This window comes from Scatophagus argus, chromosome 4 (assembly GCF_020382885.2).
Source record: "Scatophagus argus isolate fScaArg1 chromosome 4, fScaArg1.pri, whole genome shotgun sequence".
Classification (NCBI taxonomy): domain Eukaryota; kingdom Metazoa; phylum Chordata; class Actinopteri; family Scatophagidae; genus Scatophagus; species Scatophagus argus.
Window position 1 is genome coordinate 25,884,359 of NC_058496.1, and position 27,026 is coordinate 25,911,384.

The 27,026-nt window shown below is 41.2% G+C and overlaps 1 protein-coding gene across 1 annotated transcript in view; it reads right to left on the reverse strand.

Annotated features, from left to right (window-relative positions):
• Positions 1-3,755: 3,755 nt before the first annotated feature.
• Positions 3,756-27,026, reverse strand: part of LOC124057604 (nuclear receptor subfamily 6 group A member 1-A-like) — an 80,815-nt gene continuing 57,544 nt past the window's right edge. Inside the window, exons 4-11 of the mRNA XM_046386015.1 lie at positions 13,411-13,641; positions 12,016-12,071; positions 10,966-11,126; positions 8,216-8,446; positions 7,760-8,014; positions 6,194-6,315; positions 5,937-6,089; positions 3,756-5,129 (exon numbers count right to left, since the gene is read on the reverse strand). Of these exons, the coding sequence (XP_046241971.1) occupies positions 4,999-5,129; positions 5,937-6,089; positions 6,194-6,315; positions 7,760-8,014; positions 8,216-8,446; positions 10,966-11,126; positions 12,016-12,071; positions 13,411-13,641 (1,340 nt within the window). The 3' untranslated portion in view covers positions 3,756-4,998. The remainder of the gene's footprint in view (positions 5,130-5,936; positions 6,090-6,193; positions 6,316-7,759; positions 8,015-8,215; positions 8,447-10,965; positions 11,127-12,015; positions 12,072-13,410; positions 13,642-27,026) is intronic.

A 27,026-nucleotide genomic window follows, 5' to 3' on the forward strand; every position in this document is an offset into this window, starting at 1 on the left:
TAAGCTCAAACTTGTGCCTCAGCAGATCTGGAAATGTTATAACTGAAGCTTAAAGTTGAAATATTAGTTGCTGCAACTTATTAAAAGCTCTCTTACTACTTCCCTTGGCTCCAGATCTCATCCTTCCAGGTTCCAATAGTGTTACAGTGCTAAGGTGGGACACACATCTTGGTTTGCCTGTACTGAACTTTCACAGGATTAGTGAGTGGAAAATTTTGCATTTTTTTATTACTATATATTATTTTCATTACTGAGATCTGGGCATGTGGTGCCACCTACAGACAATTACAACAGGTGTCTGAGACAACATGAGCAGGAGGTTGACCACAGCTGAAATAAATGAACCAGAGGTGTCCGTTATAAGCACCCTCTCCTTTGTAAAGCTACATCAGTGTTTGTAGTAAGGTCAGAGTTTACTCACAAACTATTAATGGGGGTTTTAAGTCAACATTTTGGGTAATATGTAATATTAGTTCTGGTTTTCACTTCCAATCAAGTTAAGCTGTGGACTCCCCAGATATCTACAATTAAGTCCTAAAAGGTGTCACAAGTAAAATGAAAAGAATGAAAATAAGATCCATCATTAAGTTTAAAGACAGAACTATGACTTTCTACACTGTAAGGTGTCCTGTCAGTACGCCTGGCAGCTTCTATTCAGCAGCCATACAAGTCCAACCTCAGTGATAACACTGCGGTATTCCGTCTGTGGCTGGACTGACTGAGCGAAAGCACCGCAAATATGAGAAGATGTCAGTACGATCACGATTACATTCTCAGACTGACAACTGATCACAAGCTCCATGTTGCCTTAAACAATCTCACCAACAATCATGGAGCACAACGGAAATAAGGACACTAGCATATCACGATACGGTGAGTATAGTGTACACAGTAAACAGCCATTCACAAGATAATAAGACGTGTTCAGAAAAGGTCAAGACAGGAAAATAAAGCCCTGGTTAACTGCAGCAAGAATGCATCACGTGAATGCTTAATCAGTATGCTGACATTGTCACTGACATTCTTTCATCTTTGGTATTGGATTCACGATAACAAGGCAGGAGTGTAGTGAAAGATGACGCTACTTTAACATGAAACAAAGTAAAGAAAAAAAAAGGAGGAGGAGGATCCCTGAAGTGAGAGATTAAGAGTGTTTGCTGTGTAACGTGCTTAACAGCCGGAGGTCAGAGAAAATAAAAGTCGCTGACGGCAGATGAGTCTGAGGTAGAGAGGATTATGAGGCAACAGGTTTAAACATTTAAAAGAAAAAAAAAAAAAGAACAGAAAATTAAACAGCTATCAGCGCTTGTTATAAATCTGAGAGGTCACTGAATGAGATAAGAGACACAAAATAACAGAACATTGGTGCAATGAAACCAATAAATAAGACAAAACTCACCTATTTGAAAGTAAGAAACATGATGACAAAAAAAAGAGGTAGTTTCAGTACAGAAATTGCAAATGACATATCCCTTGTCCGCAAAAAATTAAAATAAAATACAAATACAAACACAGAAAATAAAAAGAACACTTTTGTCAGCACGTGTATCAAAATGTGACAATTAGGAAGTCAGAGCAGTGGCTGGAAGGTAATCGAGGCGAGTTGTTACTTAATGCTGTTGAGCAGAGGTCGGTATTAAAATCATTTTCTGGTACACTAAAGGAAAAATCCCCCTTTAGATCCTCTTCCACTGTCAGATCTCAGCCATCTGTGATGTTCAGTACATTCCTGGAGTTACTTTGAGATGAAATAACTTTGTTGTTGGCCACCCTGAACCTTTCTCTTCTGTTTCTGCTACAGTCAGAAATACTGCTATTCTACATTTCCCACACTGTTTCCACACAGATGCGATTGTTAAATATCAGTGCAGAACAGCAGCTCTCTTTACACTCTGACATTAATTACTTAATGGTATATAGTAACTGAGACAAGTTTCTGCAAAAATCTACTATGAATCTCAAATGTAGCTGTTTCTCAGCAGTGATAAAGGATTTTAGGTGAATTTCTCATTCATAGATACATCACATCACTCAGACTTTTGTGACATAAAATTACATATCCCTGAGATTATGTGGATTAAAGGGTCAGTTCACCAAAACTGCAACAAAACTGCAACAAAAAAAACCCTCAAAATTTGCCACTTACCTCTCGCCCTGCAGACAGTACATTCTGATTCCAAATTCCATTCACCCCATTTTTCAGTGAGAGACAAATATCTTAAAACAAATAAAACTGAATTATCTGAATGGCTAGATACCAGTCAAAGTAAGTGAAAAAATATTGCATGTCTTTTCTAATTTAGGTGAAATTACCCTTTAAGCTCATAAGCCTGTGTGATGACTGATGCACATTTTCACAAAATGGAATGAGACAATATTCTCCACACAGAGAGAATACTGATGGCAGAAAACAGCAAGTCTGAAACCACAAAAGGCTCCAAAACATCACATTTGCACATTTGGAAAATGATTCAAATAATACAGGTAAAAGGCTCCAAAATGTCTTTACTGTCCATATAAAACGTGGCAGACATCTCCCCAGTAATACTATACTTTCATAAACCACTCTGGACAAGGAAATGAGTAATTAAAAATGATGTCCAAAAAAGTCAAGAGTTCATTCAAAATTTATAAAATGATAGGGGTTGTCTTCACTCCAAAAAAACAAAAAAAGAAAAAAAATACACTGAATATGTGAAAAACAACAAAAACATTCACAATAACTACAAAGGTACATGAAAATGTATTAAAAAAAAAAGAGAGAGACTAACTGGAACATTTGAAAGAGGAACACTGCATTGGGTGGGCGGTGTATTTAAGGCTGCACAGAGAAGTGAATGGAGAGGGAAGCCATGACATTCTGATGACGCTTCTCGCTCTGTCCATCACCAACGCCAAGAGAAAAATCCACCCTGCATGTCTCACCTTCAAACTACATCCACCTTCTCTGGCTGAAGGGGGGTGGGGACCTTGAGGGAAATAAAGTAGGAAAGAAAAACACTGTTCTACAGAGGACCTACAATGTCCTGGAACCTAAGTCTACTAATACTACAAGTACATCAGCATGGTCACTGAGGAACTCCTGAATGAAATACATAACACTCACTTTACCCTGTTTAGATCCAGGTCGGTGGGGACCTGAGAGAGGAACACACTGGGTGGGCAATGGCCAAGGTAAAAGTCTCCAAACCTCACCCTTGTGTGCAAAAAAAAGAGAGTCGAGGACTGCATTTTTGTCTAATTGTTCGTACATTATGAAACGGCTAAAAACTTGAGAAATCCAAGAAGACACTTCAAGTGGTTTGAAATGATCATCTCATACTCGGAAAATAAAGACCATTTCCTATGGCTTATTTTTTAACAATGTGCATATCTGTCAAAGAGGGTATGCAAAGCCGGAAGTAAGCAACCTAAATTCTCTAAACCAAGCCTGGATTCACTGAGATATGGGCCACATCAATCACACTGGATCCACTGCTAGCCAAGTTTAAAGTGATAATCTGCAAACCATGTTAGCTCATAGACATTTAACAGTAAAATCTGAGGACCACAACCTGGACCAAGTCTCTGTTCCACACTTTCTAGTACCCTTTGGATCTGGATTAGGTCCAACTTAAACCGCTACTGGTCTTGGGTCTGTGCAAAATTTTGATTGGACCTGACAAGACCTTAAGTTCCTCTAAAACTGGCATGAACAGGCCCATACGACTTTCCAGGTAACCACAAACACTGAGTGTTGAGCACTTTTTATCAACTCATTCCATTCAGCTCATGCTCAGACTCTAGCTGCTATTGGTTCGGTTTTGGTTCTAGTTAATCACTTACGAGCCAGGAACATAAATCTAATTTCACAGACTACCCCTTTAACCAAACATAGCCAGCACCATGGACAATTTAGGTGACAGTGTGTTGAGCACGGACTACAATGCATCCAGCTTCTGGCAATGAAGGCAGCACAGCCCATAAACAAGTTATCTGAGTAGAAGCAGGGGGAAAAACAAAGACTAGGGATCACATCTGCTCTGTGCATACATGTGTGCACAAGACTGTGCGCATGTTTAGCAGCATTTAGAATGAAATCCGGCAACATACTCGTCTGTCCAGCAGAGGGTTCTCACCTCTGACACAGATTGATTCATTTCTTATCCTCATCCTTCATTGATAAGAAATCATTTATTTTTGTGGAGCTATCAGCTTCCTACCCATCAATGGGCCTTTGAAAAAAAGCATTGCATAACACACTTTGGTCGAAAAAGAAAAACAAGAAAACTAAAAACAGCAAACCTAGCTATCCTCCCCTTCCCCTGCAATATAGCCCTACATTCCCTACATTCCCAGTCTATGATTGTAAAAAATACCCGTATGCTCCTTTTGAATGAATATCCCACAGATCCACCAACTGTCACCTTAACTCATGGAATGTTAAATTGACAAGACCTCCTCCCATAAGTAGGATGTCTGAGAGTCCATGCAGATAAAGTAGCTCAGTGTTGCAAATTCATTTTGCATTTTCAGTGTATTAAAACACTGTTTTTCAATCTTTGATTTATGCAGCTCCTTTGAACATTCAGTCTCTGATTGAGGTGCCAAAGCATCCACGGGGATTTGGTTTTAGACAGGGCAACTCTTCATATAACAGCAAGAAAAGGTACCTGAAAATAGCAACAACATCTTCCTGAGGTAGTCTCAAAACACTCGTCACGTGTCTATCCGCCCCCATCTGAATAAAATAAACTCTTTTAAAGTCTAGCTCTAACAATAGCAACACTGACACATTGAGCAAACTGGATACACACTTGTAAACTCCAAAGACCAATGCATCTACGAGCATTTGTTTCGTACAGAAGCATGTGCACAGTGTAAATCAGCATACATTCAGCTCTGTCGTGTAATAAATATATAAAGAAAAAAGTTACAAAAACAAACTAGCTGTTTGTCACATTCACAAGAGGGGAGACCAGTCCCTCATTTCTGGGGGGGTCAGGAGGGGGTGGGGGTCTAGTTCCCAGAGGAGGTGGTCACACAGGGTGATGTGCCCGTCCTGTAGCTGGTCAGGCTGGATTTGCAGGAGTGCAAGACTGCTTTGAACAAGAGGGGGAGCTGCTCCAGAGGGACATTCACCAGCTTCCCTGCAAAACACCACAGCACGCAGCACTTTAGTTCAGGATTAGCTTAGCTTAGCTTCTCTTTAATGTACATAAAGTATTGCTGCGAGTACTTACCACTCCTACAACTCTCATATTCTCTTTTTAACATTATTGACATGAAATGTTGTCAGTGAAACTCAACAGTTTGTGCAGTTCGGTTTCTAAAGCCACAGAAGGAAGTGTCAAGTTTCATAGACAGTAGGTTAAAACAGTGTCCTTTAAAGTTGTAAACTTAGAGCATCAGGGTAGTATGACTTTGAAGATGTACTAATGGAATTTGCACGATTTGCACAATTATTCACAAGAACCAGCATGAGAGATCATATTTCTCCTGTTCTGGCTTCTCTGCATTGGCTACCTGTAAAATCCAGGATAGAGTTTAAACTTCTCCCCCTTGCTTATAAAGCCCTGAACGGTCAGGCACCATCCTATCTTAAAGAGTTAATGGTACCCTATTATCCCACCAGAGCTTTGTGTTCCCAAAATGCAGGGCTACTTGTGGTTCCTAGAGTCCTCAAAAGTAGATTGGGAACCAGAGCCTTTAGTTATCAAGCTCCTCTACTATGGAACCATCTTCCGGTTTCGGTCCGGGAGGCGGACACCCTCTCTATATTTAAGAGTAGACTAAAAACTTCCCTCTTTGATAAAGCAAACAACAACCAAACTGTGACTGCGTTACTTATCAGTATTTGAAAACATGTATACATTTCGAAAGATACCAGCATCTGAAGGCAGCAGTATTCATAACACCACATGATTATTGTCATATACTGTACTTAGAGACCTTACCAGCAATGCAGCGGATCTCTGGAAGACACATCATGATCTCAGGGAAGCGTTTGGGCTGGTGCGGGTACTTGTATTCAGTGTAGTCCTGACACACATACCAGTAGCGCTTGTTCAGCTGCTCAAGCTGGGAGATGTTTGACAGTCCTCTGATATCTGCAGAGACAAATGAAAGGAGAGGCACATGTTGGGAAAACAGTAAGGGCTGAGAAAGGTTCGTTGAAAAGCAGATAGGTAACAGCAGAGCCATTGTTGTTTACCTTGGTTGAGGAAGTTGATGGCTTTCATACAGGCATACTCCTCATTACTGATCTTCAACTGGTGAAACTTGCGAAACAGATAAATCAACCTCTCCATCACCTCCATGCCATCCTCACTAAAACTGAGGAATCAGACACATACAATTGCAATCGTCATACACTGGAAAAATGATGTAGTAAATAACATATAATAGGATAATGAACAACATCTCTAGTGTTTGTATTTGCATTTGAAGCTATATTAACAAAGCAGAAGATAGACTGAGTTTTAGTAGGCTTACTGCCCACATGTTCTCATTAAATCAACTGTGATGACATTAAAAAAGCACTTCAAAAATTATAAAATCCCTCAAGCCCCATTATCTTAAGCTTCAATGCTTCAGTGAACAAGGCAAAAATTAGGGAGGGAATACGTCATATCTACTGCAAGTGCTTAACAAACGTCTTGCTGATCCCACAGCATATTAAAAGGAAGATTCACAAAGTTTAATTCCACTCATCATGACTAAAATGAATTCCCTGTCTTTTTGGCTCTTACAGTCTCAATCTCTCTCACACACTTAAGTGCTGCCACTATAAATCAGATGTGCACTCCTAAAGTACAGGTAAATTGACCGAAGCAACAGAACAGTGCCATATATTAGGAGAATGTGTGTCATGAGGTCAGATAATTCTGCTCTGATTTACTCGGAGTCAAACCCCCACACATCCTTTTCTACCTAGCGAGGGACATGCGTGTATTTCACATGCCAGACGGTGCTAGTCACAGCTCTGTCCTGAGGGGTCCTCCCATTCACGGACCACTTAACTGGTTCTCATCCAATAACAATATGTTCCCCGCTGTCATAGGGAAAAACATCAAACCCTAAGCTCAGACAGTGTAATGTCTCACCTTTGTAAAGGCTTGTTGCGTTTAATTCCTGATATACACTTAGTTCTTAGTGAAATACTGAACTGGCAAGGCTCCCAGAGGCAAAATGGAACATTAAATACTGTATCCTTTTCATGTTGGTGGTGCGATAATCTCCATAAAAGAGAAGTAGGAGGTGGTATGATTAACTGTAGGTAAGATATAACCAACATATATGAGTGTTATTCTTCTGATATGTAAATTGAGATGTCAAACGTAACTATGTGGATTATAGTTGTGGTAATGTCTGTTAGTCGGCTATCAAACAGGTACTTTCTTTGAAGACCACGTCTATAGTGCTGTTTATTTCTAGTCAAGACATCCAGTCAAGTCATGTTTTTATGACTGTTGATATAGTGCATCAGAAAGCATTATATGTGTCTATGAATGCAATCATAAAGACTTATGAATGCATAATGATACGCTTTGAAGGCATAATAGATGTGGTCTTCATAGAAAGTGTTACCAGTAAGGTTACAACTCACCACAGGTAAAGTGTAACCTTTTCTTTGTTTGATGGTTACTAACTAACTGTTGTGTGGTTAGGCTTTGGGATAGGATGGTTAGTTTTGCTAGTGTGACCAACTGTAATGTCATGTTTAATGGATAATTCCCATCCCAGTTGCAATGAACATGGGCAAATCCTTGCCACTCACCCCTGCAGCTCATCATCAGACGGTGTGTACTTGGCTGTGACGTTGGCCAAGTCTCCAAAGATCTGAGCACTGTAGATGGTGAGGCAGGAGAGCAGAATGAGCTCCTGCCAGGTGGAGCTCAGGAGGCAGGTGTAGTCCTCTATGGAGAGTTCGCAGAAGAACGGCAACTTCTTGATCCAGGAGATCTGGCGAAAAAGAAGCTCGTCTGCCAGGCGACACAGTAGAGCAAACAACTCCACCTGGGTCACTTTGTACCTGAAACACACAATAAGAGTTACTTAAATCAAAACAACCACATGATGTGTGCAGAATGCTAAGACCATTGGTATGGATCAATAAGCACATGATCAACAGACAACCTAATATATGAGCATATACTGTGGGAATTTCATAGCATATTACTGCAAATTACATGGTCTATGTTATATCTGCACAAAGGGGGATGTGTTGACTCACCCATCTTCTATAAGCATAGGCGTCGCCAGGGGGGCCAGGTCTTCAGCAGCCACCAGCTGCAGCACCAGTGGGTGGGACTGTGGGTAGAGGCTGCGGGGCTGAGGAGCCAGCAGACCAGACTGGGCCGCGTAACTGAACAAGTGAGGTAGGAGCTGGTAGTGTGTGGACATGGAGGTGTTGATGTACTGGTCCCTGAGGGCCGCCGTATAGCCGTTTATTTCCACAGAACGACTGGAAGCACAAAAAAGTCAAAGGTTAGACACACTTAAAAATTAGAGGCACTGGTGGACTAAGAACATTTTTCTGATAATACTCTTCCTTAAGTAAGGCTTGTAATGCAGGATTTTTACTTGTAGTGGAGTCTTTTTCACAGTGTAGTATTAGTAAATGAACAGAAGTATCTAAATACTTCTTCTACCACAGGACACCAGCCACAATGTTAAAACCAGTCACAGGTGAAGTGAATAAAATTAATCACATCTTTACAATGCAGTGTTCTGCGGGGAAACCTTAGGTTCTGGCAATCATGTGGATGTTCTTTGATACACACCATCCATCTAAATGTTACACACCAAACCCCCCCGGCAACAGCTCTGTCTGTCAGCAGCAGTGTCTCAGCAGCTGAACAATGTAGCCCAATACATTTCGAAAACAGCTCAGGAATGTCTCAAGGACCACAACAACAGCCTGGAGAGAATCTGTGCCGAAATAAGCCAAATCCACCCAATGCGCAGGACCCAAAGGATCCAACATTCCAATGCCGGCTGTTGGGTCAGGCCGGGCCTTCAGGTTGGTCTGCAATGTTTAGGTGGAAGGGGTGTGTCAAAGAACATCCACATGATTGCCAGAACCCAAGGAACATTGCACCGTAAAGATATGATTAATTTTATTCCCTTCATCTGTCACTGGTTTTAATGTTGTGGCTGATTGGTGTATATGGTACTTTTTTTTCTTTTTTAGGGAACAGCCTGACATCTTGGGCAATACATCTGTATACCATCTTATCACCTTACCAGGCCCCATCACATGTTACTGTTGAGCGCTGCATGACATGATCAGTAATTTAGTCTAATTTACTAATACATATTTTTCTTCACAACCAACTAATATTGTTGTGCATATTGTTACATACATGCTTATTACATATTACAATGGTAGCACTGTAATACATTCCAAATATTTTGCTATATCTGTTGTCAGGATGGCTCCTAACAATCAAACCTTTGGTACACATGGGGCCGTCCGTGTTTGTATAAGTAGGTTGGCGGCTGAAAACTGTATGCTCATGCTTGGTGTCTTTGCAACAATGAGCTATGGGGCACAATCAGGATGGCCTCATGCTGATAGCAGCCAATAATATGTTAAAACTTTATCGCTGGTCTTTCCAACCAACAGTTATGTTATCCACCACTAGCAGGGAAACATAATGAACCACGTGAACAGTTTACTAAAAGTTAGCTTCAGCAACCTTGCGAGAAGAGCAAAATTTAGAAATTAAATGTTTAAGACCACGCCAGGCAGGGGATTTTATCATTTAGTTGGGTAAAGACAAAAAACAATCTTTTAATCCAGAGTGGTTCAATAGAAAAACATTGCTAACTACACGTGTTGCAAAAAAGTTACTCTTCTGCTTTCCTTGCCTGCCCTTTAGAGGGACACCACTTTCGTCCACTATAGGATTCAAAGATTTGATGCATCTTTAGGAGTGACTAGCCAAACACAAAAACAGCAGTTCGCATGCAAGAAAATGCTATTAGATTAGGCTTCTTTAGGTTTCTTATAACCTATAAGAAACCTAAACCTTTGGGGCAAATGTGAAAGTGCTATGCGGGGCCGTGATACATTGTCAGCTTCACTAAACTCTGCAAAGAACTTTGTTTTGACTTTAAGTTAAGGGCCATTAAGCAATGGATTTCCCTGCTCTGAAATGTTGCTTTGGACATCTTATGACAGTTCTGTGATCTCAAATGTTGTTATTGATAAATGCCACTCATATCTCTGTCTCCACCTCCGTTTTGTCCCGCCTCATGTTACGTGCTCATCATTTAACTGATAAGGTGCATGTGTATTTGGATTTACTGAGCAAGTACTTTGTATTTTAGTGTTTATTGTGCCCGATCAGACTTTCTGTGTCAGAGACACCACTGGAATAATTTGTTCAATATCCGTGTGCCCAGTGTTTGTGTTAAGCTAGGCCAAGCATGTCCCAGACCTACTTTATTTCTGTGCTGGACATACAGGTGTGGTGGAGGGTCATTCCCTTTTCCATTACAATTTTTTGTAATTTTTTAGGAACTTGTAGATTTTGTACCTTCATACCGAAGCCTGTGCTGTACAGGCATTCTGTTACTGATGTTCATTTCTTCTCAAATTTTATTTGATAAAACAAGTATTTCTCTGAATAGCTATCAGGCTGTGTGGCTGCAGAGATAAACCTAATGTCTATACAAAATGTGACTAAAATACCATCACGAGAGTGCCTAGACAATATTTGTCCTTGATGAGTGTAGGCAGACAATGTGCTCGTCTCCATAGCAAGAACAGCAGATAGTGCAGCGAGTTCTTTATGTTTGCTATCATCACCAAGCCTAAGGAGCTGCATATTCAGGCATTCTTTGACTGATGAATACCTTAACTAAAGTCTGGGTGAGATGGGAACAAGGTGTTAGACTGTCAGGGCCAGCTCATTATCTCAATAATGCGCCCCACCATGGCGCTGAGCAGCAGAGTAGATGAGATGAACAACTCACTTGGATGACAGAGTAGAAGCGGGTGACGGCTGGTTGCCCTCTGAGGCTCCGTTGCTGGGAGAGCTGTGGTCACTGTCGCCATTGTTGCCCCAGGTGTGCTCTGGGGCATCCTCCTTGAACTCCTGCCCTGACATGATCCGCTCTATCTCCTCCTCTGTGATCTAAAACACACACAAAGAGGGCCTGTGGGTGTTTTTTTTTTCTTTTGGAGCTTACAGCACATCGTCATGTGACTAAAAGCACTGTCTCAGTTCAATTGATCAGGATTGACTAGCGCTGCACTGCTTTTCACTAAAATGTTGAGGAGCAAGGACACAATCACACAATGAAACGAGAAGCTAGAAAAAGAATGAAAGAAAGGAGGCAAACAGGCATGTGCCTGTGTGTGCATGTGTGTGTACGTGTATTTGATTGGCTAATATACACACACCTAAAATAACAGAATCCTTGCAGCTCTACACAGGGAGAAAACACAGACAAAAGCCTTTTTGAAAGGCATTAGCATGCCAGAAAATATGGTGTCTTGTATCTGTGGCTGGGGTCAATTCGCTTTCATTTCTACCAATTCAGCACATACAGTGAAACAGCAATTCATTACATATTAATGACAGAGAGGTCCTTCTTTCATCAGGGCTTAGAAATAAAGCCGTCTTTTAATGGAAGCAAGCGTTTCTGGGTGGCTTTTTTCCACTTGCTGAATTAAGCTGGAATGAATTGACCACATCCCTCTCCTGAATAGCAGCTTAGTGGCCTTGTGTCACACATTTTCCTGACCATTTGTTCTCTCACCAGTGTTAATAATGAAGCCAATGCTGAATAGGGAATAATCATCAGCTACATGATTATACTGATGATACAACAAGGTCAGGGCTCACTCTCATTACATGATTACATTCACAAGTGCTCCTACACCCAAATCATTAGCATTACACACTCAACCACCACACAACTCAGTGACTGGTTTGTGCTCTGAACGGATACACAGTGAGTGTGTCAACGTGGGAGTGTCAGTGAATGTCACCAAAAAAAAATATGAAGAGAGTGATTTACCTGAACAGGTCCGATGCTTTTGTTCCGCCCCCCTGGCATGCCATCCTCCCTGATTGCTACATGACGAAAAGAAAGAACAGAAATCTGAATCCATATGCGGTCCATTAACATAACATGATGCATGATTAGGATCATAGTATCATAGCTCTACCTAGTGGCTGAAACAAAACACATACTGCTTTGCGTCACATCATTTATTTCCATGCTGTGATTTTTCTTTTAAATTCTAAGGTCTCATTTTCTGTTTTTGTTTGAAGACACAGGCTTTTCCGTTGTCTGGGAGCGGCTTGTTATAAACTTGGAGTTAAGCTAATCCATTTCATATGCCAAGACAAACATGCTTTAATCAAAGTATTTGGAGAATACATGCTATAAAATGAAGCAGAGCACTGAAGGGTCAAATATGATTTTTCATCCACTAGGGGGCATTGCATTCTTATGGAAGTAGAAACCCTGCATGAGGACATACGTTCTGGACTGCGCTGTGAACACCAGACTGTCTTATACATGCACAACTAAGCATTACAGAAAAACTGTAAGTACACTTTGTTGGAAAAACTGGTGTATTCATCAGGACTTTGAGAACAGGCTGGACCTGAAAGAGGCAGCTAATCCTAGTTCTTTTGATGGTGTTATGAAATGTTTGGTAGAGCACATTTTAGAGCACACAGCACAATCTGACTGAGCCATTCTTAGCCATCTCACCGAAATATGTTAAGCCAAAGGAAATTCAGTGTTCAGGTTCAGATGGCTTCCTTCCAGGAAGTGAGCAGCAGGGGAAAGACTATAGACTATATGTATATATAATTTTGATTTAGTTGTAGTAGAGCCTACTGAACAGAATGATTGAAATGAATAACCCCTGTACCCCCCCTACCCTAAAAAAAAGGTACTACAAAACTAGATGTTATAAACTGTATTGATAGATAGATTTCGATAGATATGTCTTTATTATTTATTCATTTTAATTTGCTTCTTGATAGAAAAAAAAGTCACTAATCAGATAAACAGAGGGTGATACTGATTCAGCAAAGCCAGATTTATTCACAATGACTGTTTTGAACAAACCTCAAAAAACAAAAACACTGTTGGCCCACTGCACAGATAAAGACTGTCATTGATTCACCTTTAAAAAATGTTTCATATTTATCAGTGCTTTATTTTCTGCATTTTACATGTTGCTCTCATCCAACAACAGACATGTGTGACTAAAACATGTTTCACCCGCATTTCCTTTTAAATGAGAAGAACTCAGATTGTGAAGGTGTACTGCAGATGGACACTTCATCTTTTTTGGTGGAAGCTAATAATAAAACACATTTTTTCATAGCTGGGACCATAGAAGAGTTGAAATAAAAAGTGAGTGAACATCCCTGCGACGTGTCTACACTTTACCTTTACGGTTCATCCCCATTTGCAGACACTTGAGCAGGCGGCAGTACTGGCAGCGGTTGCGCTGCTTGCGCGACATCTCGCAGTTCTTGTCGCGGCTGCAGCGGTAGACGCGCTTGTTGCAGATGCTGCGTTTGAAGAAGCCCTTGCAGCCCTCACAGGAGATGATGCCATAGTGCAGGCCTGTGGCACGGTCTCCACAGATAAGGCAAGTACGCTGGTCAGCTGGATCATCTACAGAGGAACAGAAAAAAATAAAGAAAAGGGAGGCATTTAGAAATATTTCCGGCCGTACTAATTCATCAGCACCGAAAAGATATAGTGGGTGGAAAAACCTTGCTGAAGGCACATGTTTTTAATTGAGATTATGGGGGCAGTGCTTAAGCACTAGCCAGGCCCGGGCTAATCCAAAGAATTCTTAAGCTCTAACTCTCATTGTGTGAAAGTGGAGGTGTAAGAGGCAGGACAGGGAGATGAGAAGTCTTGTCTATGTTTTATTTAGCAACTCTGATGAGGCAGCAAGCTAAAATGACACGATTGACTGTTTACAGTATCTCCTTTCTGTCCTCTTAACAAACAGAGGTACTGTATCACCTGATGAGGCCTCTTACTAGGACAGCCTCTGAGACTTATCACTGTCTAAAATGCTGTACTTTGTGAAAAATAGCTCCTTTCAATAAATCTATCAATCTAGCACCTATAGTATTCTTTAAAAAGTGTCACCTTGCAACTTGTTCTTCTTATTGGTGGCTAATTTTCCAAAGAAAGGCAAACCGGTGCTTTTGAATCCACCAGAACCTGTTCACACCAGCCTCTCTTTGGCTCGTTAACCCTTTCCTCTTAAAAGAGCACACGCATTTTGCCGATTGCTCCACACTATGAAAAGTGGTCAGAACAGGCCCAAGTGAGGGCGGTAATTCGGAACACATGTGGGGGTAAATTTAGGAGCTCAGGATAGGAGGAAGTGGTGGCTCAAAGCAAGGAAGTTGTGTGGAACAGGATGTCCTGAACTAAGTACATTAAAAATAGCAGTAGAAATTATACATGATGTGATGAGGGTTTACAAGACTGTCTGAGAGCTTGCTGACCATGAAAAACTGAGACGTTAAGACAGCAAGAAAAGAAGCGAGCCAAAGTTTTACACAATAATTTGAAATGGTTTTGGATGTATCTGAGAACATGTATGCAACCAAGTGGGGAGAGGATCAAATAGGGCTGGATCATTGTGACGCCACTTTACCAATCAGGAAGGTGCTCTCAAACTGTAAAAGAGAGCAATCTGAGAGAGCTGTTGAAAATCTCTTAAACCCCCGTCTACCTCCAAGCCACATAATGCATATAATCAAACTCACTGAGGTTGGAGCGCATTCTCTGCTGTCCACAGCATTAAACATTACCACACACACGCACACCAAGAGTCCACACCGTTCCACCCCCGCTTCAAGCCGAACAGAGCAGATGGGTTGGACTCCATGGTTACAGGGAATAGCGAAGCCTGGCTACAGCAGGAATGCGGCCTGCTGCTGATCTGTATCTAGGCTCAAACATATCAGGACCAGAAAGAGGTTAGATTGATTCAACTGATACAATATTTGATGTGTTCAGTATGATGAATGGCCCACCCTTAGTGGTGGTTTCATGGGGAGTTCAGTGGTGGTCTATATGCCTGATAGGAAAGGAATTTTGATAGAAAGCTATCCCAGTCACACTTAGGGCTCTTCTTTTCATGATATCTGTTGGTCAATGAAGAAACAGATCTGGATTTTGTGGTGCTGCGCAAAAGGACAATTTGGGGAGTTTGTGCGACAGAGAATAAGAATGGGCGATATGGGTGAATGGATGGCAGACTGCAAGATAATTCTGAAAGATCATGAGATAAGTCACCAGATCAGAGATCAGAAAATCTTTCATTTGTCCTCTGAATTACTCGATTTTTCCTCTTCAGCTTGATGGGAAAAAAGACTAAACCTATGTCTAATGACAAGTATACATGGCTAAGAGATAAAAAGCCAAAACATTTTAGAAACTGCTTTTCCTTTTTTTCTTTTATTTTCGGTGGTTTTGGGGCGGCACGGTGGTGCAGTGGTTAGCACTGTCGCCTCATAGCAAGAGGGTTCCAGGTTGGAATCCCGGTCTGGGCCCTTCTATGTGGAGTTTGCATGTTCTCCCTGTGCCTGCGTGGGTTTTCTCCACGTACTCCGGCTTCCTCCAACAATACCAAAAACATGCACATTAGGTTAACTGGCTACTCTAAATTGCCCCTAGGTGTGAGTGTGAGAGTGTGTGGTTGTTTGTCTTTGTGTGTTGGCCCTGTGATTGACTGGCGACCAGTCCAGGGTGAACCCCGCCTCTCGCCCGTAGTCAGCTGGGATAGGCTCCAGCTCCCCCGCGACCCTGACGGATAAGCGGTATAGAAAATGGATGGATGGATGGATGATTTTCCTGCATCAGATGTGCATCACCTGGTGTTTTGGACGGTGTCCAGTATCGGTATAAGAAAGGCTGCTCTCCATCCCTCTTTTCAATTTCAACTTTTCCTCCTTCGTTACAACAGTGTCCTCTTTTGAAATCAGGCTTGTACTATAAAGCTTGTAAACTGTGAAACTTTTTGTCACCTAGCAAAAAGAAAAAAAAGAGTGCGGGCGACTTTATTCTTTTGTTCACGAGTGCAGTGACAGCTCAGCTTTGTGGTTTTCTGTTTCTGAGCAGGAGATAAAAACCTTCTACACATATCTGGTCACAGGCTGAAGAGGAAGCAGAACACACACACAGAACTGTGATATTCTACTAAAGAAAGACTGAGGACAGCAGGAGGTATGCTTTCTTAAAGCACTAGCCTAAGCATAGCCACCGGGAGAATAATGTAGACATAAAGGTCTGAGTTTGCTGCCCGGTGGGTTAATGCTGCCTGCTGACCTGAGTTGCCTTCTGCTGGAGATTAACCTGGACATCTGAGCAATATAGGAGTCTTGTGCAATGCGACAAAGTGTATTACACACAGGTGAGACTTTTACCCTACGGTAGGATTCTGTTGGAAAAGCCAATAACGGAGACAGATAAGCAGGCTTCCTGCATGGTTCAATGTGTAGAGCAAGGCAATGATCGTACGTATTGATCTCAGTTCCTGCTGCTGCATCTTTGTTCTCTTCATGTACTGAAGGAGGATTTACCACGTCTCGTACTCATTTTAAATGCCCTACCAAATGATTCAGTTTAAGCCTTGGTCATGCTATAGGACTGGTATGGTTATACATGAGACCCTCACAATGTCTAAATTGAACACTGTCCTCCCATTGCCGCACTGTGTGGATTGATTTAGACAAGTTGCCTTCGTCAGGATTCATCAATAATTTAACCAGTGTCTAAAACATTGAAAAAATGCCTATCATGGTTTTTTCCAGTGTCCCACTTCTAGCCTTACATTGCTTGTAAACTGTCATATTTAAAAGCTGAAATCTGTAGCCTGAAAGTTCGTTGTAAATTTAATCTTTCTAGCACTATAAGCTGCTTGATTGGCAGATGGCTGTGAGCAGTTGCAGTCAGCAAAGCATCCTGTTTAATTTGAATCTTCTGGCTGGAGTAACTTTGAGGACAGCAAGTAGTCCACTCATATCCAGTTAAAACACTCTGAGGGAAACCTATCACTAATGCTAGATGCATGTTTTGTACTATCAATGTCACAACAAATACGAAGCAGCATGCACAAACACACACACACACACACACACACACACACACACACACACCCATGGATGATGCTGTTTACGTGGTTCATGACTGGAAAATGCATCATATTGCAATTGTTGTCAGTGGTTGACCTTTTCACCCATCACTGATTAAAAGGTATAATGTTTCCATAATAAATCATCTATAATACTGAAACGAGCAGGATTAAGCTTTTTTTGTCTGCATAGATTTTAAAGGGCCAGCTCATCAGAGGCATGTGACTGTGCTGAGAGCTAAGCCTCCCAGAGAGACGGGGTTTTCATAGTGGGCTGTGGGGTTCATATACTAAAGGTAATTAGAAGGAGGTGGGGGTGCACATGGCATAAAGCCTCTTCCAGATAATGAATGGTGAATAGAGTACTTCTTAAAGCCCAGAGGCAGATTACCATTTAAATGGTGTGAGGTTTAAATTTGCTGCCTGCAGAAGACTGCAGGGGCAGCCATACTGTACAGAGACAATGGGGCATCACATGGCGAGCCCATCCTGGGATTAGAATTTAGCTATTTTGGTGATTAACTCAATACAGCACAGAGGTTAAGATGAGGAAGTCCTACCAGTCAGAGAAATATTCTTGCTGCTAATGACCCTTGATTTAAAATTTCTTTCTTCAAGAGTACACAATGCGAAACATCTTACAGAGATTATTAACACTCTTCCATCATTAAAAAAGTAAGAATATATCTCCCTTTACCAATATATATCTTCCTTTATTGATTAATCTGCAGATTATGTGCTTGATTAATTATTTGGTGAAAAGTGCCCACCACCATTTTCTAAAGCCATCATAAAATTGCTTATTTTGTCCAGCTTGTCCAGCCCAAAGACTAATTACAGTATATTATTATAGTATATATTATATATATATTAGCATATTATATATATTAGTATATATTTTGCCATCACATAAGACAAAGAAAAGCAGGACATCCTCACATTTCAGAATCTCTGGCACTTTTGCTTTAAAAATGAACTAATTGTTTGTGCTCTATAAATAATGCGCTAACCAAAGCTAAAGAATTCACTTCATGAAGGGACACCAGCTCACAAGTAATGTATGGATTTACTTTTAAGGATTCACACATGTCCCTCAAAATATCTTTTATCTCCAAATGTGTTGATTTAAAAATTTTAAATTCTGCATTTTTACCCCATTACATGACCAGGAAGGTGGGACTCTGATCTATCAAAAGATACAGTACATTAATTATATTCAGGGTTTATGTTACATATTCAGATAACTTTTCATAGGTTACTTATAATTTGTGAAGGCTGTACACAGTTTAAGTGTCCCCTGGGCAGAAGTGTGGGTAGGTCAATTTAATGCATACTGTCATCCATAGATAAGCTACAATCTAAATATACTACCATAAATGTTGATGAGTTCTCTGTATTAAATGTAATATTTTCCAAAGTCTTTCAGGTGCTAGCTCTGAATGAAGGTGAGGCTGGCTAACAGAGAGGACACATTCACAAGTGTGAGCTGAGGGGCAGTTCAGCACGGATTCAGTTTAAGTCTCAATCAAGAGCCTCTCAGCTGCTAAGCCTCAGAATAAAGCAGAGTGACACTGCTGTGAAGCCTGGGAAGAAAGAGCCTACAAACCTCTCATCATCCTCCTTCTCACACAGCAAAAAACATCCTTTCAGCTAAATGTTATTCTTTTACTGTGTAGTGATTATGTCTACAAAGCCATGATGTTACTGCAAGTAGAATTTAGCATGTGGCTATGTGATGGACCCTGGCATCATAAAACATGAGGAAGATCAAATAAATGACAGCCACCTCCTCAGCCAGCCATTTGTCAGCCCATGTGCTCATTCAGAGAACACATTAAAACCATATATTTCACTGGCCACCCTATGTGAAATGCCTGACTTCCTTCAGCGAGGTAAAAACACAATGGCTATTAGTTGTCTTCACTCAGGCTTATTTGCCAAATCTATCACCCTGTCTTTCAAGTGCATGGCCACCATATAAACAGGCTGATTCACACCTTCACACACTTGATCTGAAGATTGTCACGTCCTATGACTCCTCCTCCTCCTGCCTATAGATGACAGTTAAATATTCATGACATTTATTTCACTTTGTAAAAGGTTGTGTGTGTGGGTGTGTGTGTGTGTGTGTGTAGCACGTGTGAGCCTGAGTCTGTGGCAGCCTGGTATCATTTCTAGCATGGAAAAATGATCAAATACAATGAAGTAGGATTTAAGTGAAAGCCAACATGCAACACTGACACCTCAAATACTTTTAAAGGGCCAGATCACCCAGTTTACTAAAGAAAAATACTAGTGGTAGGATTTGGAAACATCAATTTGGCCACATTCTTGTTGTAGTTTTTAAATTTATGCGTATGGGCGCTACAGATGGAATTCCATTCACCTCCGTGTGACAAATGAAAGCAAAACTATCTACATGACTAGATAACAATTTATCTGCCATGTTTTTAATTGCCATCTGATCTAATAGATCTACATGTATTCATAGGTGAGTCTATAATCAGGAATCAGCTGAGGACAACCAGGGACTTGAGCTGTTAATGATCTCATCTCATCAGCATGTCAGCATGGATATATGCTGTTCTTCTCCAATATGACTAAAAGTATTTGAAAAGCAGGCTTGTAGCTCATGCAGTCGCTCCACTCTATTCTTAACAGCCCTGCTGTGGAACTTTTCCATTTTCCATAACAGAGACCTATGTTTTAAAGTACAACGGACATTACTTTAAACATTCAACATGAAGCTCGGTCTACTACTCTGCCTGTGAACAGTTCATCCTAATGAATGATGTGTTCTGCAGATGACAAGACACTCTCACCTCAGCTTAGCTTTGGAGACTTAACATCTTTTATCAGAAAACCTGTATTACAAATGGGCACATGGAGTTTGAAAGGCGTGGATGATGATCAGGTAGGGAGGGTCTCACAAAATATGCTACGGGTTGCATCATGGCAATGTTTTAGGAGCTTCATGTACAGGGAAAAGTCAGGGTATCTCAGGGTATCTGACCATTCCGCTGCCTCTAAGTCCTCCTTCTTTATAGAAATGCAAACCAAAAATGCTGAAATACCATTTTAATTGGTTCATTATTTTAGCACTGTAAATGCTCGCACATAGCTTTTAGTATATCTTGTTTATACAGGTTTGAGAAGGTTGTATGCATGTAAGGTTGACTGCTCAAGAATTTTTCGATTTTTCAAATTTAGATTGTTAATAAGGTTACCTGATTATAAGAGGATCACATCTGGAAAGATGTTCCCACTATTAAGAATTGTGAATGAGACTGAAACATTGTGCAAATCTGGTGCAACTTTTCTATATTACCAAAACTGAGAAAATTGATAAATGATTGATCGCAAACCTCCCCCCGCCCCCCAGGTGACGATAGTTATAAAAGGACTGCTTCATCTTGAACTCCACCCTCTGTTTCTCTCTCCAGCTTGGGTGAAGGAACCCCCGATGCTCTGTGTCACCCCTCCCCAAGGCCCATTAAAGGCTGCATTGTTTCCCAGGGGTCAGCCTGGGTTTCATTCCAAACTTTAACACAAACCAGGAAATGCAAGTCAAGCATTTTAAGCCCCTGTCAATGGCAAAGACAAACAGCATTCTTGTTTTCCCCAGCTGCCAATATGTTCCAGCAAATGTTCACTGTAACCCAGCTGATTGAGTAAGACGTGCATCACTTGTTATGTGGAACTAGAAAAAAAAAAAACAAAACAGCCTTTTCATTTCACACAAGAGCACCATGAATTTTTGAGGCTGAAAATAGTTGAGTTCTGTCCCAAAAAAACCCACACAGAATGCTACTGCTGCTGCTTGGCTTTGTCCCCCACCTTCTCTGGGAAGGTGCCAGTTTAAACAGTGCCCGGGTTTCACCATCTCTTTGACCTGCTGTGAGCTGCATCACGCTGAGAACAGAGATGTATCATGGCCAAATCTCCCTATTGTCCATACCGTGCACGCACAAAGGCAGATGTGTGGTGTAAAGCAGCCTTTTGAGCAGCTGACAGAGTAACAAGGCCTGCTGCTGAAGGGGTTTTCTCTTTAGGTTTTGTCTCGGGCTTTCCATCACAATCATGCCCAGCTGAGACAGGGAGCGGGGGTTGGAGGAATCTGCTGTACTTTTCCGCTGTTGTCACCCCCCCCCCCCCCCATCCCTCTCAGCCTTTCTTCTTCCCCTTTTTCCCTCTCATATCTCTTCCTTCTCCTCTGAAACTTATCTTCCCTACCTGGGGGTAAAAGGAGGGAGCATTCGACCCCAAGACTATGACTGGTATGTACATGGACACACATCTAACACATTCACAGAGGTTAAAGGCATCTTAAGACCCTCTCTGACTCAAATCCAGCATTCCTGGCAGCCCACACTGTGATGCTAATCTTTAAAGTTACGTGCATGCAGTTGCAGATCGGGCTCATCCATGAGACAATGGTGACCAGTTAACATTGCTGTCTTGATAACATACACCCAGGCTTACAGGCTGAATCATTAGCATTGAGTAATACCACACCAAAGATAGGCTACATATTAATGATATGCTAATGTCAGCCACGTGATGGTACTTTGTTAAATAATGTGGGAAAATGCCTCGACTGTAGGAGTCTGGTTCACTGTCTCAGCTCTGTTTGCATCTGGATAGGTCATTTAAATGTTTTCTTATTCCAAATAAGAATTTAGATCTGTATTTCAAGAACTTCGGTGAGGAGTCTTCCTATATGCATACATTTACACCTATTTAAGTAACGAGCTTTGATCCAACAGAACATATTAGGGCTGCTATCTGTTGAAAATGTTGATGTTATTTTAAAGTTGAAGTTAAAGTTGATGTTTTATTCCATAAATTTGGTGCCATAAATTGTTTTTGATTAACATAAAGACAGAGGAAATGATGTGTGTCAGACATCACTGTATGGGCCTGTGTCCTCTCCCTTCTTTCGTTTGCAGAACATTTGCTTAGAAAGACAGCAGAAACCGGTTTTTTGGGGGTGGGGGGGGAATGGGGCGGGGGGCTCCTGTTTAATGTCAGGTCAGCACAAGCTAATATGAACCATGTGGTGAGTTTTACAGCCCCAGCTTTGTGATACACACTCATATAAAAGTGCTGTTAATGGATGTTGTGCCTCCTCTTAATAAACGAGAGGGGACTTCCCAGAGACCATAGAGCCAGCAGGATGAACTCTTATTGATATTTACTGTACAGGAAGGACCAAAACATTAAATTGTTAATCATTAAATGCTTGTTGTGCCTCAGTTAATTCTGTTAAACAGACATCTTGTTCCCTAAAAATTAGCAAGGAGCTAACAGCAGAAGTTCAATCATGTGTGAGTGTGTGTGCTGGGGGAGGGTGCAGGGCAGTTGAAATAACACACCCTCGAAAGACAAAGATCCGCAACATGATGGACTTGATGCCTGGTTTGACAAGGCTGGGGCCGAGGAGATGGATACATTTCAGTGAAAGGAGGAAAAAGGAGCATGCATGGCTGGAATGAGCAGCCTCTGTCATTGGCTATTTATAGGACAGAATTACAGAGTCACAGGAGTCCCCAACCTCCCCCACTGTTACTATTGATCTTCACACAGCTTCTGTCCACTGCATCTACATCCACATAAACAAGCTCTCACCCTCCATTTCCCTTTCTGCTTAGATCTTATGCTTTATTTCCTATATTTCCTCTGAACTAACACATTTCTAAAATACACAACAAAGTCAAAAACTACAAGGCTTCCTGCAGCCTTAAGGTGATATGGTGAGTTACAGCAATGGAAGTGTGGAGTTAACCCTCCCTCATCTAGAGAACAACCAACATGGCTGCTGGTTTAGGGATTAACATGAGGGGGAGGGGATGAATACAGTAACATGGTTCCTCCACATGCTACTCCAAAGTCCTTGAAGGAAAATATCAAATGAAGGACATGCTACCAGATATTTGTCGAGGATTAGCAAGCTACTAGAAGAATGATTTAAGAGAACTGTACAATCAATAAACAGTGAGATAAAGCCTTATCAAGGGACATGCAGCAGTGATGAGCAGTCCAGAGCATTTTGGTGAGTCACTTTGTTCAGCCATGTAGACTACATCTTAAGAGTAAGAAAGGATCACATTCCAAATTCCTGCAAAACAAGTGGAATGGAGGGAGAGGTGGGAGGTTTGGTGGGTGCTCTGGGTGGGGTGAAGTCCAAAACCACCAATAAAATGGTTATTTAATTCCAACATTAAAGACCATTCACAAAAAAAAAGCCAAATGAAGCACAAAAGAGTGATGAGTAAAAAGCAATTTTGGGAGAGCATCATCAAAAAAGTTCAAGGAAGGATCACCCACTTAACAGTCACGCATCTGAAAAAATGCTTTTAATGTGAAACTGTTTCTCAGTTCACAACAACACGAAATCTAAAAAAATAAGAAAGGAGCAAAGAGGGAGGATTTACATTATGTGAAAACACTCTCAGTTTTGGGCTTATGCTGACTGGCCAGCAGGGTGACTCTCATCATAGCAACACTGCTGATTGTATGCAAACCACAGCCACATACCAAAGATCAATATATATGGAGGCACAGTGTGCAATTCACCACCGCACGACATACGTCATAACACACACATAAACAAAGCACTTGAAGGCATCGATCGCGGGGACTGCTGTGAAAAGCTGGGATATCTCTGCTCATTAGTCTGGCCTGAGAATCATTAACAAACTCTCAGCATAAAGTGCTAACACAATCAAATAAAGCACAAATCTAAAAGCAAAGTAGTATTTGTTTATTCAAACTGCAAAGAGGATCTTGAGACCGGGATGACTCCAAAACTAAATGGGCTGTTTTCAGTATTTCTATTCTACTCATTATTGTAATTTCAAGGCAATATAATGACTTGTTTCTCAAATATATTACTGCCGAAATTGCTTGGATGTGAAGCAACACACCAGTATAACAAAAGAAACAGAAATTATCCCCCCAATCAAACAACAAACGCATTAAAAGAAAATATCCTCCGATTAACCACAAACAATTCTCCTTTCCCATTCACACAAAACTATGGCGAATTTAAATATGTTTCGCTACAACAAGGCAAAGGCCTGCTTTGCAAGCGACCCTTACCTTCCCATGTATCCATTTCATGCTTCTCCCAGTCTGCCTGGACCCCATTCACGCTGGACTCGGCTAGAGAAAAGTTACTGGGCCTGGTCGCCTCATGACTCTTTTCTTTCTCTGCCTCTCTCTCGCTCTCTGTTCTCTCTCCCACCAACCTCTTTCCTCGACAGCCTGCCCCTCTCTGACCACAGCCAGAGAGAGCAACACCACTGGTCACTTTACTGCCTGATCACATGACCGCAGAGTTCAAGCCCCGGGGTCACGGCTTGGCTTGAGGTCCAATGACAGCTAGGGGTTATCTGAGTGGAACTGATAGTCCTATTTTTGATGCTGTTCAACAATACTACTCCTCATCACCCCCTCCCCGCCCTTCCCTAAATTAGCCTCCCCTCCCCTCAACTATGCCTCTGGCACTTCTGAGGAGGACCAAAGTGCACGTCCAAGCATAAACACAGATTCAAACTGACAAAACACACAGACATTAACTAATTGCATCACTTAGTGCAACAGGGACCAAGGTAAAAGCTAAAGTTACACAGCTTGCTTGGTTACAAACTGAGCACAGTTGAAAGCCAATGGAGCTGACGACCAGTAAGACAGTCCCATCTACTTTCTGTTCCTGTCACCTTCCAGGAGCTTCAGTGGTCCAACATGGATGGCAACCGCGAATCATTCGCTCAACACAAAATACTGTCCTCTTTGGTCTTATGCTAAGGTCACGGATCAATAACAAATAAATTATTGAAAGACGTTAAATTTTGATAGACAGGCCCTTACATGTTAATTCTTCAAAAATCCAAACCAGTATGTCTCATATCAATACTGTAGCGACTATTAAAGGAAAATTGATTAAACACACCAGTTAATGATTCTGGAGAAAGACTGTTGAGTGTCAGAGTCATCAAACAAACACCAACCTAAACCATCATTATTTGACAAATGAGACTTAACGATCAGTTATCGTTTTACAGAAAACAAAAGAAAAATGAAAGTTGAAGGTTCAGTTTGTTTAAATATTATAGAATTGCACTTCCGTAATTTGATTTGACAGTTAGTTGTTGACTACACACAGATATACAGTATACAGGGGATTGACTTAACACAATTTAGATTATAATAATGTTTTGAACCTTTGCTTGAGGAAAATTTCCCTAAGTGGACTTCTTTGAATTTAAATAAAATACACATGACCTGATGTGATGTCAAGGATATAGCAATTAACAATTGCAAGTAAATTTTGTATTCTAAATTTGTACTCTTAACCACACTGATGTTTCATGGACTGAGGGTCGTGTACTGCTGGTAACCAAACATACTGAGAGGAACGTATACAATGTAGTGCAACGTATTGTTTTAGTGTTTTTATTTCATACCGGTGCCAGCATAATTTGTTCTGTGTCCGATTCTGCTCACAACTTTCACTGAATGTCTCCCCTCTATCCCCATGTCATTCAATTCAATAGACTAATATAGTCTAACATGTAATGTAAAGAAAAAATATCACCTTTTTAACACTGTTAAAAAATAGTTTTCTTGCTTTAATGTTTGTCAAACAGAATAAGCCATGAGAAGACATCACTTTTATGTTAAAAGTAATTCTGATGTTTGATGAACCTCTGCATTTTACAAAAGCTAGAGGTAGAACTGAGGCCCAGTGCTTTTTTTTATGAGATCACTAAAATGTGTGGAAAACTGTCAAGTACTGAATGCTAGCATCAAAATGATCAGATTTATGCTCTTCTTCTTTGACCAGGTAGCTCCTGATTTTGCCACAATGTTCTTGTGCAACTGCTGGTGTTAGCCAACAGTTAGCATATTCACAGCTTTGGCTTCTTTCATTTTTATTATTATTATTGTTTTGTTTGTATTGTACTAACTACGGTAAAAAGTTTACTTTGGTTCTGCTGAAACTCGGGTATCATAATGCCTGGAAAGAAACTAAGTACTGGAAAAAAAACACAAACAAAATACAGCTCTTCCAAACATGGTTCTAGAAATCCACCTATTTCCTGTTCAGACCTTTGACTCCACTGGCCATCCAACTGAAATTCACCTTGAAGGAAAGCTGATATTCAAAACTTCTGACATGATTTAAACATGTGAGAGCTACAGAGATATCTTACCATCCAGTGGGTTCTCTTCCTTCATCCCCTCCAGTGGCCTGGTTAGGGGATCATAGTGAGAAGCATCCAGTGTTTCACCAGTGTGCCACACCCTCAACTCTACTGCCCAACCTGATGCTCTGTGTACCAGCAGCCTCTCCTCTACCTGATCTTCACTCCACACCACAGTGGACAAGCCTGTCCTGATCATTCCACCAGTCCCCCAGCCCACCCTCTCTGAAGCTCCACCCTACTAATACCACTTGTTCACTCTCACAGCAGCAGCACCCCACCCCACCCACTGGGGCCCAACCCCCCATGTGAATGCTAATGACCCGGTCCGCGCTAAGTCACATATAAGAAGCTTTTCACATTCAAATGCAACACAGAGAGATGGCTCGTGTGAATGCATTGAAGCAGAGAGAAAACTGAGGCATGCCACAAGGCATCATTAATTATCAACAGCAGTTGAGCTGTCACGCCGTCCAAGTTGGTAAGCAGGTAGAAATATGAAGACACGACTAACCTGTTGGTGTGATCAAGGGCAGTCTCGCCGTCTCCCAGTTTACTTTACACTAATGCCATTAGAGTCTGCTACCATATGTCACTGTGTCAAAGGCAGTGCTTACAGGATGGACCTGGTCAAGGTGCTGTAATTGGATACATGTTCATATGCAGACTTGAGCATGAAAATTCTTTAC